At 35.5% G+C, this 16,536-nt stretch overlaps 1 protein-coding gene across 1 annotated transcript in view; it reads right to left on the reverse strand.

Annotated features, from left to right (window-relative positions):
* The window catches only part of LOC150100122 (breast cancer type 2 susceptibility protein-like), a 244,572-nt gene that overhangs the window by 215,060 nt on the left and 12,976 nt on the right, over positions 1–16,536 (reverse strand). The window contains exons 2-3 of the mRNA XM_090402598.1: positions 16,286–16,470; positions 2,459–2,587 (exon numbers count right to left, since the gene is read on the reverse strand). Of these exons, the coding sequence (XP_090258724.1) occupies positions 2,459–2,587; positions 16,286–16,470 (314 nt within the window). The remainder of the gene's footprint in view (positions 1–2,458; positions 2,588–16,285; positions 16,471–16,536) is intronic.

The following is a 16,536-nucleotide window of genomic DNA, read 5'->3' on the forward strand; positions in this document are numbered from 1 at the left end:
AAGTTGCTCTAAGTATCCCATAATACAGATCGCACTTCCTAGCAAGTGCACGTACATGCACTTCATATGAAATTCTTAAACCATTGTTATTTAATTGGAAAGGGAATAACAAATCTTCAGTTGTTTGGTGATGATGAAAAGATAGGCAGGATAATCAGAGATACTACTGATATACAGCATTTACAGGGTGATTTGAACAGGTTGGAAGTGTGGGCAAGAATAATGGAAAGTTATGCACTTTGTAATGGTGCAATATCGAATAGCATATTCTACTGGTGGGATTATATTTGGAGTAACTGATGACACCAGAGATACTGGAGTTATGGTGGACAGAAAGTTGAAGTTCAAAGGTCACATACTAAAAATTGCAAATGCAACTTAGAATAACTGATGTTGAAATAAACATTGACATATAAGTATAAGGATATTGCAGTCACTTTTGCTCCTTTTGTTCCAAGATCTGGATAGGAGCACACCTGGACTACTGTGTGCATGTTTGGTCTCCTGAGTTCCAAAGGGATAAAGAAATTGTGGAAATGCTGCAAAGAAGAAGAGTAACAAAAATGATATTAGGATTATGGGATGTAGATAACAAGGATAGATTGAGAGTATGTGGAATGCAGACATTAGTAGACAGAAGAAAGCAGGGTGGTATGATAGAGGGCTATAAACTTTTGAGAGGGCATTATAGGATATCAGTTGATAAAATTTTTCATTCTAAGTGAGTGAGTGGAATAGTTTACCTGTTGAAGTAGTGAGTGCATCTAGTATGAATAGGCTTAAGAAAAGGTATGACAGCTGGTGTGGGTGATGTATTGCCTTCCTTGATGAGTCCTTGAATCCCTGGAGGTCTCATAATAATAATAATATTAGTCTTTCTTCCTAAATTTTATTCTTCACACACTTCATAGCTTATGTCAGAGGTATTGTAGCTCCTGCTTAATGATACTAGTTGACTCTAACTAATAGTAAAAACCATTATAACAAACTCATTCGCTATAATAAACTACTGAAAAGTCTCGACAATGCCCTGAAGGCAAAATGCTGTACTAAAGGAAATCCACTGTAACAAGGTATCCACTATAACAAACAATTCCTGAATCCTACCAGATATCCTCCTGACCTTGAGTATATAGTCTGGTATCGCTTTCTTCAGATGACTTCAACTATCTCCAATGCACTGCTAACATCCTTTGCTTGCAGATTCTTATGTCATGTCATTGCTTCAGGCTGCCTCCTAAGCTTATCATCATCACCTACTCTAGATTCTTTTTTACCTTAAATAGAAGTTTAAATTTAATTAATTGCTATATAAGTACTATACAACATAAGTTGCTCATTAGAACCTTGTGATTGTGATTAAGCGACTCCAATACTAAATTAGTTTGTTACTAATTCTTAATAAATATATCAGGCTCATTTTAATAATATTAATTTTTTTAGATTTTCAAAGAAAAGCAGTAATATGAGCAAATGAAGAGAGAAATATTATTTTGGTAATGGTTCACCATTACCATCTATGGAAATCAAACCCTTGTTCTACTTCTTTATATTATGGACTTTATATTATTCTACCTATGAAAGGTTGTAAACCTACATAACATACATTAGCACCACAAGTGGGATAAAGATTAGATAATCTGGAAACATGCTAATCTAGAGACCAAACAGTGGTGTTTACACACAGGACTATGAAAAATATCTAGCATTAAAAAAATCTGTGTTGGTGTTTCTGTACATGCATCAATGACAGAGAGAGAGAGAGAGTGCAAAAAGTGAAAGTTTGGGTAGAGGGGAAGGAATTAAGTAGGTAGTGAGGCTGTGCAAAGCAAATGAACTAACCACCATGGAACCTACTGCACAATACTTTTCATTTTTAATGCTAAGCTTAGTGTGCATGTATTCAATTTATTAACATTATATCTTTTATGGTTAATTGATGAGGATGCCAATGGTAACCTAGCATGCATAGTTAAATATTAAAGTTGTTTTTTCATCAGTTCTTAATGTGTTGGTTTAAATTTAAATATGAAATACAGTTGCCTCTTGCTATAGCAACCACTGTTGTAACAAATTACTGAAAAGTCCAAAACAAACTCTGTAGTCAAGATGCTATTCTGAAGGAAATTTACTGTAGCAAACTCTCCATGTTAACAACCCTCTACACACACACACACACACACACTACGAGAAATTGAGGCACAGGGGCACGAGAAATAACAGTTGCAATTCAAGTTCAGGACAACACAGAACAGAACAGCATAGAAAATTACAATAAGAAGAACAATGACAAGAAGTATATGTAACTCTTATATTACCATTTTTATTCTGTGTATATTCAATGTCTGCCTTTTTTTTCTTTTTTTTTTTCAAAACAGGAACTAAAATCAACTGAGATATTTCATAACAACAAAAAACATGAAATTCCCCTATATTGTAAAGAATTCTAATAACTCACCTTCCTCCAAAAATGTGTGGATATGACATCTCCATGGCTGCAAATTTCCATACAATCCAACGATAATGGTTATATACCCACTGTTCACTAATTAAAGCTGTATCAACTCCAGGGCAATCAAAAAAGCTCCTGTAAGAGTCAAGACAGTAAATAACTGGGGACAATTTCACAAGAAATTTTATGAAACTAAACAACCTACATACCATTTTAACAAATATATCTTGGATAATGATCTCCACAATCAGAATATATAATATATTAAAAAGATCATTTTAATTTCAATATCATTAAAAAAAAAGGAGAAAGGAAGATTGATGTTATTGCAGGTAATTCTTGTTATACGCGATTATCTGCATTTTCACATATATGCAGTTTCATTATTAGGGTACATAAGGACCACTGCTATTTCCTAATGTGTGGAAGCTTTCCCACCTGCACCTTATTTCCTACCTTTGTTTGCTGTGCCTAGTGTCCATTTTGTGTCCTTACTGCCTTACTAGTTTATGCAGTATTGTTTTAATCTGTAAATAATTTCTGCACCCTTTAAGCAAGATGTCTGGTAAGAAAAACAAAGGCAACTAAGAGTGAAAAGAAAAATGTGAATAAAGAACAAATGAAGAAAAGGGCCTAGGGAAATCTCATTCTTTAGAGGCAAAGTTGGAAGTTATGAATCCATTTGATTCATATGGATTGAATATCAGAACCAGAAGAACATGTCTTTTCTGTGACGGTCATATGAGAAAAGGCAAAAGATTTGTATGAAGATCTGATGAAAGATAACAGACACCTTTTGCTGTAAGTTGTGGGTGGTGCGACTGCTATAAGAATTACTATGCATTCCACAATCTCAACATGAGTGGCGAGGCTGCAGCTGCTGATTATGTTGCCACTGAAGAATTTCATGAATTTCTCTTCAAAGTAAATATAGCAGAAGGAGGTTACACACCAAAACATTACAATCAGAAGTTGAAAATTGTTTCCAATGAGAGAAATTTTTGAAAAAGCAGACTTCAGTCTCCTATGAGCCTTTAACTTCAGCATGCCAGCTAAAAAAAAGATGCGATTAGGATGTGGTTATGACAAATGTGGTTATAGAGAAAGATCTGATTTGAAAATCAGATCTTTCTCTGCATAAAGTACATATGGTACAACAAAATGAGATCTTTCTCTTTAGGCCTGGATGGCCTAAAGAGAAAGTTCTCATTAGGTTAGCATATACATTCTCCAGTCAACAGGCTGCAGGTTTGAATCCTGCAATGGGCATGGATGTTTTAGATTGTCTTTAGATGGGTGATGAATTTCACTGCTGAGAGACCCACAGTCTCACTGTGGTCTTTCAAAACAGGAAAAAAAAATATTCTTAGCTTCACAGGTAGTAATGTACTGTAAGTTCACATTTTGCAGGCAGGAGTCACATAATGGGGGGGGGGGGGGGGATAAACATCACAATATCCTTAAACTTAAAAGTTTAATACACATACATTTCAATATTATAAAAATCAAATTACCTCAAAAAGAATAATAATTTTCACATAGTTCCTTTTCTTAGATATTTTTATTACTGTAAATTATACTACAGTAAATTATAAACATACCACAGTGATATGGGCCAAATTTATTTAAAGGGTAAAGTAATTTTTCTAATAACTGATATCTAAGAGTTATAAGCCTTTGCTTAAACTCCAACTCAGCATCGCCAGAATTTAAGATAGGCACTATCTAAGAAATAGCAACAAAAAAGAAGTGCAACCAGCAGAAGAATTAGTGAGCACCACGTCAACATGCGAGTTCTAAATAATAAATACAGGATGTTATATTCAGGCAATAATGATCAAGAAAAAGGAATGTTAAAAGGAAAGAAGTGTTGAAAAGTATTTAACACTAAATATGTCAAAATGGGTAATTAGACACTGAGACTTATTTTTGACTGTGGTCACTCGGAAAGTTCTAAGGAAGAAGTGAAGGAATTTTTCAAGGCATTAGAGAAGGCAGCTAGCACAAAGCAAAAGTTGGTTCTTATTACAGATACAAAGAGAAGAGCAGAAAATGAATACTAGAAAAATCAATGTTATGGAAAAATTTAGAGAAAAGAGCAAGCTAATAATGATGGTAAGTTTTTGCAGGACATGGACTAGTCATTATTAATAAACATATGCATATGCACAAATTCAAATAGAAAGATTGATTCTATTATCACTGATAGTGATATCTTTGCAGTTCAGGACACATGGATATATAGTTTTGTTTTAAATATACAAACACCACACTGAAAAGAGAATACATAGGCAAGTTTTATAAAAAATTAAAGCCAAACAGATTTCAGATGTCAAATGCAGACTCAAAACATATCTTTTAAGAAAAAATGAAGAGTTTGAACACAAGAACCAATGGAGGATCAATGAGAAGTTGATAACTTTGATTATTTTGAAGACAACACAGATTGATTCAGCCAGAAGTACGTGATGAAGCTGACTGTGAGGATAAAAAAAAATTCAAAACTCCATGATGAAATTAGAAAGTTAAAGTCGAAATGGGAGTCAGAAAAAGGAGTCAGAGATGATAAAGGTAAACATGAAAACCGAAGATAAAGATATTCTAGATGTGCAGAGTGATTACTTTGAAAGATTGCTAAATGAAACAAGAAGTGATAGAAGAGGAGTAGAAAATATTCTTCTTGAATATTTTCTACCGCTTGAATCAGGAGTGCATATCAATACATGAGGTAGAATAAGGCTATCAAAAACCTGAAATGTGGAAAAGCAGCTGGAATAAATGATATTCAACTAGAAAAGATCAAATATGGAGGAATAAAAGTTTACAGTAGCTATGGTTAGAGAGTCAATTTTCAGATGACTGGAGTACAATTCTCATAGTACCATCTATAAAAAAGGGAAATAAAACTGAATGTGGGAATGAATTTTGCTACTGAATGTTCCAGGTAAGATTTATGCATGCATAACTGAGAAGGGAAATGTTAAAAACTTTGAGAAGAATAAGATGTAATACTACAGGGTTGTCAGGATAACATTTTTGCTTTAAGACAAATGGCTGAGAATCACAGGTATATAATAAAGATCTGAATTTTAAGTTTAGTAGATCTCATTTAGAAAAGGCATATGACAAGGTGCCAAGAGCAAAGATATTCAAAAAGCTACAATTATTGTTGAAAACACATTACATCAAGTAATACATAGTCAATATTTGAGTTGTAAATCAGCAATCAGAATTGAAGGAGGTACAGAGGAAAATGGCCTGACATAAAATCAGGAAGGGTGCACACTATCTCCACTGTTCATCATCATCTGTATGGATCACATTATGAAGGAAAGTGGCATTAAATAGATGGTAATCTCAGCTCCATACTTTATGTATATGATGTTATACTTTCTCCTTAATGGTATCTCCAACTTCATGCAGTAAGGAGGCTTACATGCACCAATGAACTCAAGATCTATGCCAATGGCAACTAAGATACTGGTAGGGTTTCCCTAGCTGAACAAGTCAAGAGGTAGGGACCAGACTAAGAGAGACACCGTGTTCCTCCAAGTTGGGAGTTTCGCGTGAGCCTGATAAATTCATCGGACCAAAACAACTAAGAAAGAATAAAGGTAAATGATTTGGAATCTCGAACATTTTAAAAGTAGCCAGGTGGAATGTGCGAAGCATAACAACAAAGGAATTAGAATTGGTAAAACAACTAAAAACTAAAAATATTAATATAGCCGTGATAACAGAAACAAAACAAGAAATTAAGAAAAAACAACAAATAGAACAAGCACACAAAGTATATCTATTGCAAGAAGAAAGCATTAGAATGCTATATCAATCATGATTAACAGATTACCTAAAAGAAGCCCAAATCAGAAGAGGAAGAAGAAGAATGAAAAACTTTAATAAAGAAAATAAAATATTAAAAAGATAAACATTAAAAATCTGGAACACAGATAGAGAAAATGCAATAAAAGAAATACAAATCACTCCTTCAAAAACATATAAAGGAAACAGAAGAAACATACAAAAACAAAAGAAATATAGCTAAAACCACAGTACTAATAAACAATGGATAGATGTTATAAGAATTTATGGTATGACCCAAATTTAATAACAGAAAATAATAATGAAGAAATTAGCACTGACATAGAACCAATAAAATTGGAAGAACTAAAAGAAGCAATAAAGGTATCAAAAAATAGAAAATTGACTGGATTAGATGGCATAAATACAGAGCTTTGGAAATATGGTGGAGATTATTTACATAATTAAAATTAATAAATAACTGGTGGAAGAAATATGAGGTTCCATCAGATTGGTTAAAAGCTAAGGTTATACCTATATTTAAGCAAGGAGACAGATGATTGTGGAAATTACAGAGGAATATGTTTAATAAATACAGGTTACAAAATTTACAGTAAAATCCTGAATAAAACTTAAGAAATATTGCAAACAATCTACTCTAAGAACAAAATGGTTTCAGACGTGGAAGATCATGTATTAATAATATTTATGTCTAAAACAAATTACTGAAAAAAGATGTAATTTAGAGACCCATATGGCCTTTATAGATTATGAGAAAGCTTTTGATAAAACAAATAGAGAAAAAATATGGAATATAATGAAAAAACAAGGATATCCATTACATTTGGTACAAGCTATACAAAGCTTATATAGAGGTACAAAAATACAATTACAGTTAGATAATAAATTAACAGAACAGATTGAAATAAATCAGGGTGTCAGACAGGGATGTAGCTTATATCCAACTCTATTCAATATATATACATATATATATATATATATATATATATATATATTGATTGGATTATTAAAATATGGAAAATAACAATAAAGCAAAGTATCCAGTTAACCAGAAGAACTGTTGTCAATACAATGCTGTATGCAGATGATCAGATTATATTACAAGACAATGAAGATGACCTTCAAAAATCAGTTTACGAATTAAACAAAATAAGCCAGCAATACAACTTAAAAATTTCACAAACGAAAACAAAAGTCATGGCATTTAAAGGTCAGAATCATGTTAGATCAAAAACAGTTATAGAAATCAGTAAGTAATAGAACAGATGATACAGTTTTATTATTTAGGCTGCATATTAACATGTCTAAAAGATAAAGATATAGATGAAAAAATAAAGAAATTTCAGAAAATCTGTGGAACAATTAAAAGGACATGAAATAAAAAAACAAGACAAGAAACTCAACTAAAATTTTACAAAGTAATGGTCATTCTCACTCTATTATGTGGTTCAGAAATATGGACAGTTAGAAAGATGAAAGTAAAATAAAAAGTTGCAGAGATGAGATTTTTAAGAACAAGGATACACAAAATTGGACCATATAAGAAATGAAGACATTAGAAAAGAATTAGATATTTATAACATAAATTAGAGAATCAAGGAATACAGAGAGAAATGGAAAGAACATCTATTTAGGATGAAAAAATATTAGCTACCAAAAGAGATGAATAGATATAGATCTTTTCCAATCAAAGGGTACGCAATGCCTTTTGATTGGAAAAGGCCCGAGTTCAATTCTCATTGTGACAAGAGGAATCTTTATATGGGCGTTTTCAATTGAAGGTGAGTTAGCCTATCTCTTACAGAGGCAGCAGGGTTTTCCCTCCCAGAAAGTGGGTGTTTCATCCCACATACAGACAAATTGCCCTTGAAAACACATGCAATTTACAGACAAAAAATACTAGTGATGGTAGGCAGCAGATGTTGTTGGTGATGATGGTAGTGGTGGTTCAGTATCATTGATGATCATGGTGGAGACAGAGAGTTGTGGAAGTAGGTGCCCTCCCTCGATGAGCCTCTGGACTCCTTGGAGGTGTCACGTAATAGTAGTGATAACAATAATAATAATAATAATAATAATATAGACCAAAGGGAAAGAGAGAGGAAGACCAGTGACAAGATGGAAAGACAAGTGAAGCCAGAACAGGCAAATGTGTAATCATTGAAGAGAAGAGGAAGAATGTATTACTTTTAAATAAATCCAGTATAAGTCTTTCCTTAGCTAAATTGAATAATTGCTGCAACTACTTTGGTATGCAATCAGCAATAAAAAGATAAACTATAAAAATAGGTAGGAGCATCAACTGCAGCATAAATTGGGAACCTTCAGAATAAATAAAATCATTCAGCTATTTATGCACAATTTTGGTTATTCTGTTGTCTATTAAATAAGGAAATAGACAACAGATAACCAAAACTAGTATGAGTTCTTTATGCTGGAGGTTTAATGGATTTTTTACAACACTCAAAAAGAATTAAATTAGAATTTAATACTCCTATATTTCGTCCTAGTCACTAGGACATCTACGGGGATTACAAAGACAATTAATGTAACATGCACACAAAAACTTACAATACTAAGCCCAACCACGTGGGTGACACTAAAGTCCTATCTAGGTGGAGCGCCCTCTAAGGGCGGTAGTAGGTGGCCTGGAATGTAAGGTGGGACCTCTGGTGATGAGTGTTTCCCAAATCTTCGGAAGCTTAATGCAACCGTATTTGTTAAGATTTGGTTGGTTTCTGAGAGCTGCTGCTGCTTCTAAGAAAAGTCTCTCTTTCTTGAATTTGCTGTGGTGGAGCATGGTGGTTTTCTTCCATGATACTCTGTGGGTGGTGTCCAAAACATGGTCAGCCAAGCCTGAGTGGCCATAGTTGTGTTTAACGATGTACGACTTGTGTTCCTCCAGACGGATGGATGCTGATCTGCCTGTCTGTCTACAGGAACAGGGTACTTTGTAAACTCCAGGCAGAGAGAGAGGAGGGAGCTGATCTTTCGTAGAACAGATAAGGGTAGCAAGTTTGCGGTAGGCCTTATATGCTGTGTGTAGGTTATACTTTTTTAGTATGTTGGCTATTTTTTCTGAAGTGCCTCGGAAGTAGGGTATGGTGATGGCATTTTTAAATTCTTGTTGACGCGAGGGATGGGGAATGGGGGAGGAATTGATTATTGTTTTGATACTGTGTTTGCTGTAGCCATTGGAGAGGAAAGTTCTGTGTATGTGGTTAAGTTCAGTAGTGAGGGCGGTTCCACTGGAACAAAGATTGTGGGCTCTCTTGGTAAGGGTTTTAATGATGCCATATTGTTGTGAGGGGTGGTGGTGGGAGAGTTTGTGAATGTATCTACCTGTGTGTGTGGGTTTTCTGTATACAGTGAAGGCAAGTGTATCATTGGGCAGGCGCATGACTAAGGTGTCTAGGAAGGGTAAACAATTGTTCTTTTCCATAGTAAACTGGATTCTTGGATGTAGGCTATTGAGATGACAGAGGAAAGAGTCTAACGTGTCTGGGCCATGAGGCCAAATGGAGAACACATCATCTACATATCTTAACCAGATAGAAGGTTTGAGTGGGGCTGAGTCTATGGCTCATTTTTCAAAATCTTCCATATAGAAATTGGCAAGGGGGGATGAGAGGGGGGAACCCATGGCAGTTCCTTCTATCTGCTTGTAGATTTTGTTATTCCAAGAGAAATACCCAGAGTTGATGGCAAAGGAATAGAGATCTAAGATGTCAGATGGGAAAACGTTTTCTAAGAGAGATAAAGTGTCAGTTAAGGGAATATTGGTAAACAAAGAGGAGATATCAAAGCTTACCAATATGTCTGTATTGTTCAAGGTTAAATTTTCTGTGAGGGCTTTAAAGTGGGTCGAGTTTTTTATATAGGAAGCTGAATTTCTGGTGAGGGGAGACAGAGAGGTGGCCAGCTGTTTAGACAGTCTGTAACAAGGTGCATTGGTGGCATCTACTATAGGTCTGAGTGGGGAATTGGGTTTGTGGATTTTTGGAAAACTGTATATTCGGGGGGGGGGGGGGGGGAGTCCCCCCCCCCCGAATATACGGTTTACCGAATATACGGTATACCGCCCTTAGAGGGCGCTCCACCTAGATAGGACTTTAGTGTCATCCACGTGGTTGGGCTTAGTAATGTAAGTTTTTGTGTGCATGTTACATTAATTGTCTTTGTAATCCCCGTAGATGTCCTAGTGACTAGGACGAAATATAGGAGTATTAAATTCTAATTTAATTCTTTTTGAGTGTTGTAAAAAATCCATTAAACCTCCAACATAATGTCCTCACAGCACTTAAGCCTCTACACAAGAATAGTATGAGTTAAATGAAAAAATTTAGAAAGACTAAAATAGCAGTATACAAAGACAGTGTTCAAACCTAGTAGCAAGGCTTATTTATATGTTGGTCATACATAACTGGTAATTAGTTTATGGAATTAACAATGCATATATTAATTAAAGGCAACTTTAATGAATAACTTCTATATTTCCAACGTCACGTTGCCATCTTCAGGAACATAAAGATATGGTATGTGCACGCAAGCACTAACAAAAGTAAATGAGGAAGAAAGCAAGAAACTCATATTGTTCCTAAAGTCCTAATGGTACCCTCTGGCGGGCTAATTTGGTTGTCTTGGCAGTTGGGCTGAAGTTCTCATAATGTAAGTCTCCCAAATTTGGGGTAGTTTCATGCACCCAAATTTGTTGAGGTTTGGAACGTTTTTTAGAGCTGCTGATGATTCCTTGAATAATCTTTCGTACTTAAACTTGCTGCAGTGTATTATTTTAGTTTTCTTCCAACGAATTCTATGGTGGGTATCTAAGGCATGGTTTGCCAGCCCAGAGCGGCTGTACTGGTGAAACCGGATGTAGTCTTTGTGTTCTGAAATTTGCTGTCCTGCCTGTTTGGCCAAAGTAGGAGGACAATTTGCAGCTGCAAGGGACCTGGTATACACCAGGTAGGTCTAGGGGAAGTGGTTGGTCTTTGGTAGAATGGATAAGGGATGCCAAAATTTTATATGGCCTGTAACAAGAAGTAAAGTCATATTTTTTGAGGATATTCCTGGATGTAGGGGATGGTGATAGATTTGGTGTAATCTTTATTGTGGGGGGGAGGGGGTTGTGGTTTATTGGTTTTAGTATTTTTTGGATTTTTTGGGGGTTATAGCCATTGGCTAAGAAAGTGTTGAACCGAAATAGGGCTGATATCTCAGTCCTATTTCAGTTCACAATAAACTCAGGCTATTTCGTTTGGCAAGGAAAAGATAAATAGGGGGACATCCATGGGTTCACCACTTTCCCCACCCTTGGCCAATTTCTTTATGGAGACCTTTGAAGAGAAAGCCTTAAACTCCGCCCCACAAAAGCCCACTATTTGGCTTCTTACGTGGATGATGTGTTTGCTATTTGGCCACATGGCTCAGACACACTCCACTCCTTCCTAACACACTTAAACAACCAACACCCCAGAGTCCAGTTCACCTTAGAAAAAGAGGAAAACAACACCCTCCCCTTCCTACAAATTTTAATCACTCGCCAGCTTGATGGATCTTTGGTTTTCTGTTTGCAGAAAACCCACCCATACTGGCAGGTACATTCACCAGCAATCCCACCCCATCCCTCACAACAATATGGGGTTATAAAAACACTATATAACAGGGCAAAATTAATCTGCTCAGATGACAAGGCCCTAACTACTGAACTAAACCACATCCTCAACACTTTCTTAGCCAATGGCTATAACCCCCAAAAAATACTAAAACCAATAAACCACAACCCCCCCCCCCCTCCACAATAAAGATTACACCAAATCTATCACCATCCCCTACATCCAGGAATATCCTCAAAAAATATGACCTTACTTCTTGTTACAGGCCATATAAAAAGTTGGCATCCCTTATTCGCTCTACCAAAGACCAACCACTTCCCCTAGACCTACCTGGTGTATACCAGGTCCCTTGCAGCTGCAAATTGTTCTACTTTGGCCAAACAGGCAGGACAACAAATATCAGGATTTCAGAACACAAAGACTACATCTGGTTTCACCAGTACAGCTGCTCTGGGCTGGCAGACCATGCCTTAAATACACACCATAGAATTCGTTGGAAGAAAACTAAAATAATACACAGCAGTAAGTTTAAGTACGAAAGATTATGCAAGGAATCATCAGCAGCTCTAAAAAACGTTCCAAACCTCAACAAATTTGGGTGCATGAAACTACCCCAAATTTGGGAGACTTACATTATGAGAACTTCAGCCCAACGGCCAAGACAACCAAATTAGCAGGCAGAGGGCACCATTAGGACTTTAGGAACAATATTAGTTTTTGCTTTCTTCCTCATTTGCTTTTGTTAGTGCCTGCATGCACATACCATATCTTTATGTTCCTGAAGATGGCAACGTGACGTTGCCAAAATATAGAAGTTATTCATTAAAGTTGCCTTTAATTAATATACTTTATATGCGTTGTTAATTCCGTAAACTAATTACCAGTTAAGTGTTCAAATCAATTTTACTTCCTGGTGTGAGAGTTTAGTTAGAAATAAAACAGTTGATCTAAGGCTGGAGACTACAGATATGAGAATTTTAGAAATGTTGGAAGAGTGAACTGATTCCATCATTAGCAGAATCATATTAAAAATATTAGGAGAGAACCTGAGATTATTAGCATTCGTGAGTATGTGTGAGCAGTGGTACTTTAAAGTGGTATGGTCAGTTAAACAGAATGAGAAAGGAAAGGTGAAAACAAGTGTTTTTAATGACAGAAAAAGTCTTAGATAAAGTTCAAGGTCATAGTGGATTGATGAAGTACTTTAAAAGACCAAATAAGATCTGATAATACTGGAGTCCTGATGGATAACAGACTAATTTGAAGGAAAACTGATGATAGGAAGCTCACTTTTCATGTAGTCATCTACCATGAGTCCAATGGCTGTTTCACCATCCTTTGCCACTCTGTCCACATCAGATGACTCAAATCCTACAAACTCTTTTCACACCACTCTTTGACATCTATCCACTCTTGCATTGGCCATCCTCTTCTATTTATACCATCCATTGTACCAAACATCAAGGTTTTGATCATTCTACTGTTATCCATTCTGCAGATATGGCCATGAATTATTTTCTGCATTATTTTACTTTGCGATACAGTTCATCTTCATTTACTTTTTTGTACCCATCCAATTCAAAGAATCTTTCTATATTATGTTTGTTCTTTCAAAAGTTAATATTCATCTCACAGCGTCTTTGACCATTACCCAACATCACAACCATAGAGAGCACTTGTGAATATGCATGTTTTCAGCAGTCTCAGCTTTATGGGAGGGCTCAATGACTTACTTTTCCATATTATGTCCATTGCCTATGGGTTTGCTTTAGTTTTTGTTATCTGGGATTTTATTTCTTTCTTTCTTAAAGTCTAAATCATGCACTATGTTGCTTCCTAGATATGTGAGGTTCCTAACCTCTTCCAGATCTTGTTCACTAACCATTATTTGCTTTTTCATCCTCTTCTCTCTCTGAATATCATTGCTTTTGTTTTATCGATGTTCATTATCAGCCCATATCTCTTTCCTTCTTCACTTAACTTCAGCACTATTCCTTCTAGTTCCTCTTCATTTTCTTCAATAATGACTGTCATCTGCAAATTGCATATCTTAGTACCTTGAATTGTAATTCTAATTCCCTTTATATTATCCATTGTTATTTCTAAAAGCAGGATAAAGATGCTTGGGGGATATTGGGTCTTCTTATCTCATGCCTCTTATTGTCCGGAACCATCTTCCTATTTTCCACAGTTTCTCACAGCAGCGTCTGCATTGTCATTGATGTTCTACAAGAGACATAGCACGTTCTTGTTCACCCCATAAGATTTGAGTACCGTCCATACCACTTTCTGATCTATACTGTCAAATGCTTTCTGAAAGTAAGCAAATTAGGTATAAACATTTTAGGTAAAGCTTTCTTCACAATTAATCTTAACATTAGTATTTGGTGCACGATACTTCTGTCTCTTCAAATCCTGCTTACTCTTCTTCCAGATTTTCTTCCATTGGTTACATTATTCTTTCTGTTGATGTCATCATAAGTACTTTTCCCACATGAGTCATCAGAGCTACTGTTCTGTAATTTTTGCAGCCCATTTTACTTCCTTTTTTGTGAATAGGTATTAGGATTGATCTTGTCCATTCTTTTGGTGTTTTGCATAAGAGGAATCCCATGCCATGTTACATAACCAGTACAGTTTGTCTATTATCACCTTGCCATCATGCTTCAACATCTCTCTAGTGATCTCATCATTCTCAGGGCTTTTATAGTTTTTCAGATGTTTTACTGCTTTTAAAACCTCATCCCTCAGTATAGTGTGCTTAGTGGTGATATTTCCTTCAATTAACTTCTTTTAGACCTCAACATCTCCCTGTACAGGTCCTATATAACTCTGAGCAGTATCTAGTAGTAGTATCTTGTGAAACTCTCTCTCTCTCCTGTTTCTTCTGTATTCATCAAGATTTGACCACCTTCATTATTTATGGCTCTCTGCTTTGGACTCCAGTTCTTGTTAATGTTTCTGATCATCTTACAGACTTCTCTTGTCGCATATTCACCCAAGTATTTATTGATATCCTCGCACCCTTCCTCTAGCCATTTTGATTTCTCTCCCAACTGCTTTCTTCACTTCATTGCATTCTGCTCTATACTGTTCTTCCATTTCCACAGAGATTTCTCTCCTAATCTTTAAAGTTCTTTTTTCTTGAATTATCTTTAATGTCTCCTTTGGCTTTTTTTGTCTCAGGGACTGTTTGTTCCACTGCTTTCTTCATTGCAGACACCACTTTATTGTTTCTATTTTCCAGTTCATTTTTCTTAATTAATTTCAGTTCTTCCTTGAGCACTTTCCTATATACTTCCCTGTAATTTCCTCACTCAATGTCTTCATATCTCTCTGATTCTGAAACCGCGATTTTACTTGTCACTTGAGTTTCAGCTTGACATTGGCAATGACTAAGATATGATCCGATTCCATTTCCGCTCCTTGAAACATTCGACAGTACTGAATGGATGTGTATTACAAATTACCATGTCATGCTTCAAGGCAAATTCAACCATTGCTTTCTCCATGTCCATATTTGCCCATTGTTCTTTCACATCCTTCATTGTCCTTTCCAATCTTTGCATTCCAATCTCCTCCAATACTTAATATATCTTTCCTTGGTACTGATTTCAACTATTATTTCCAAGTTGCTATAGAATAATAATTCTTCTTCAGTACTTAACGAAATAAGTGAATAGACCTGAATTGCTGCAATGTTAAATGATTTTGCTGAAAATCTTGCCATTATTATTTTATCATTTACTGGTTTGTATCCTGATAATGCTTCTCTTCCTTTTTTTACTTAGAAGAAATCCAATTCCTGCTTCATGTTTATACTACTGCCAGACCAGATAATTCTTCCACTTCTCATCTCCCCTGACTCTGTGCAATGCAATGCCGCTAATCCAAGGATGTCACTCTAGTATCACTCCATCTGCTTGCAAAGTAAATCTAGCTTTCCCGGAGCCCATAAAGTACAGACATTCCATGTTCCTACCGAAGGCTTGTCTCTTGCTGGTTTTAATTTTATCGCTCTTCTTTCAGTAGCTGACTTGTTGACTCAATCCCTGATTGCTCAGTTGGGTATGCAGACCTCATTTATCTGGGTGACATCCAAACCAGCATGTTGTACTTTTCCTTTTTACTTCCATGTTGCACCAGATTTCAATTGTGTTTTGTTTTTACAGTCAGCACATCAACACGCATCTGACCAACCTTAACAGTTCATTCAGCCACCCCCTAACATGGGGAACAGATACTGTTTGCATCTCCCACTATGGATCAGATGCTGCTTTCATGTAGTACTATCATAATATCCTGAACACCTGTTGAGAGTACATTTAAGGAATTTAATGATGATGATATATCAACAAAAATAAAATATATTTATTAAATTATATATTATACTTACTGGCAAAATTCATTTTTTCCTGCTTGATCATGATCATTTAAAATAAGTCTAGCTCCATCTCCTAATTTTATTTCAACAAACATGTTCACATTCTGTCCAAAATAATCCTTTCCATCAAATATATAATGCTCAGAATTATTTGCATTAAGAGACAATACAGATTTTCTGATGCCTGCTTCATAGAGCTAAAGAGAAAATATAATTTTCATTATATTCATCTTCTAAATGAAATAAATATAAGTTATTATAAT

The sequence above is a fragment of the Typopeltis vanoorti genome, chromosome 13, assembly GCF_054136105.1.
Source record: "Typopeltis vanoorti isolate ZY-2024b chromosome 13, IOZ_Tvanoo_1.0, whole genome shotgun sequence".
In the NCBI taxonomy this organism is placed as follows: domain Eukaryota; kingdom Metazoa; phylum Arthropoda; class Arachnida; order Uropygi; family Thelyphonidae; genus Typopeltis; species Typopeltis vanoorti.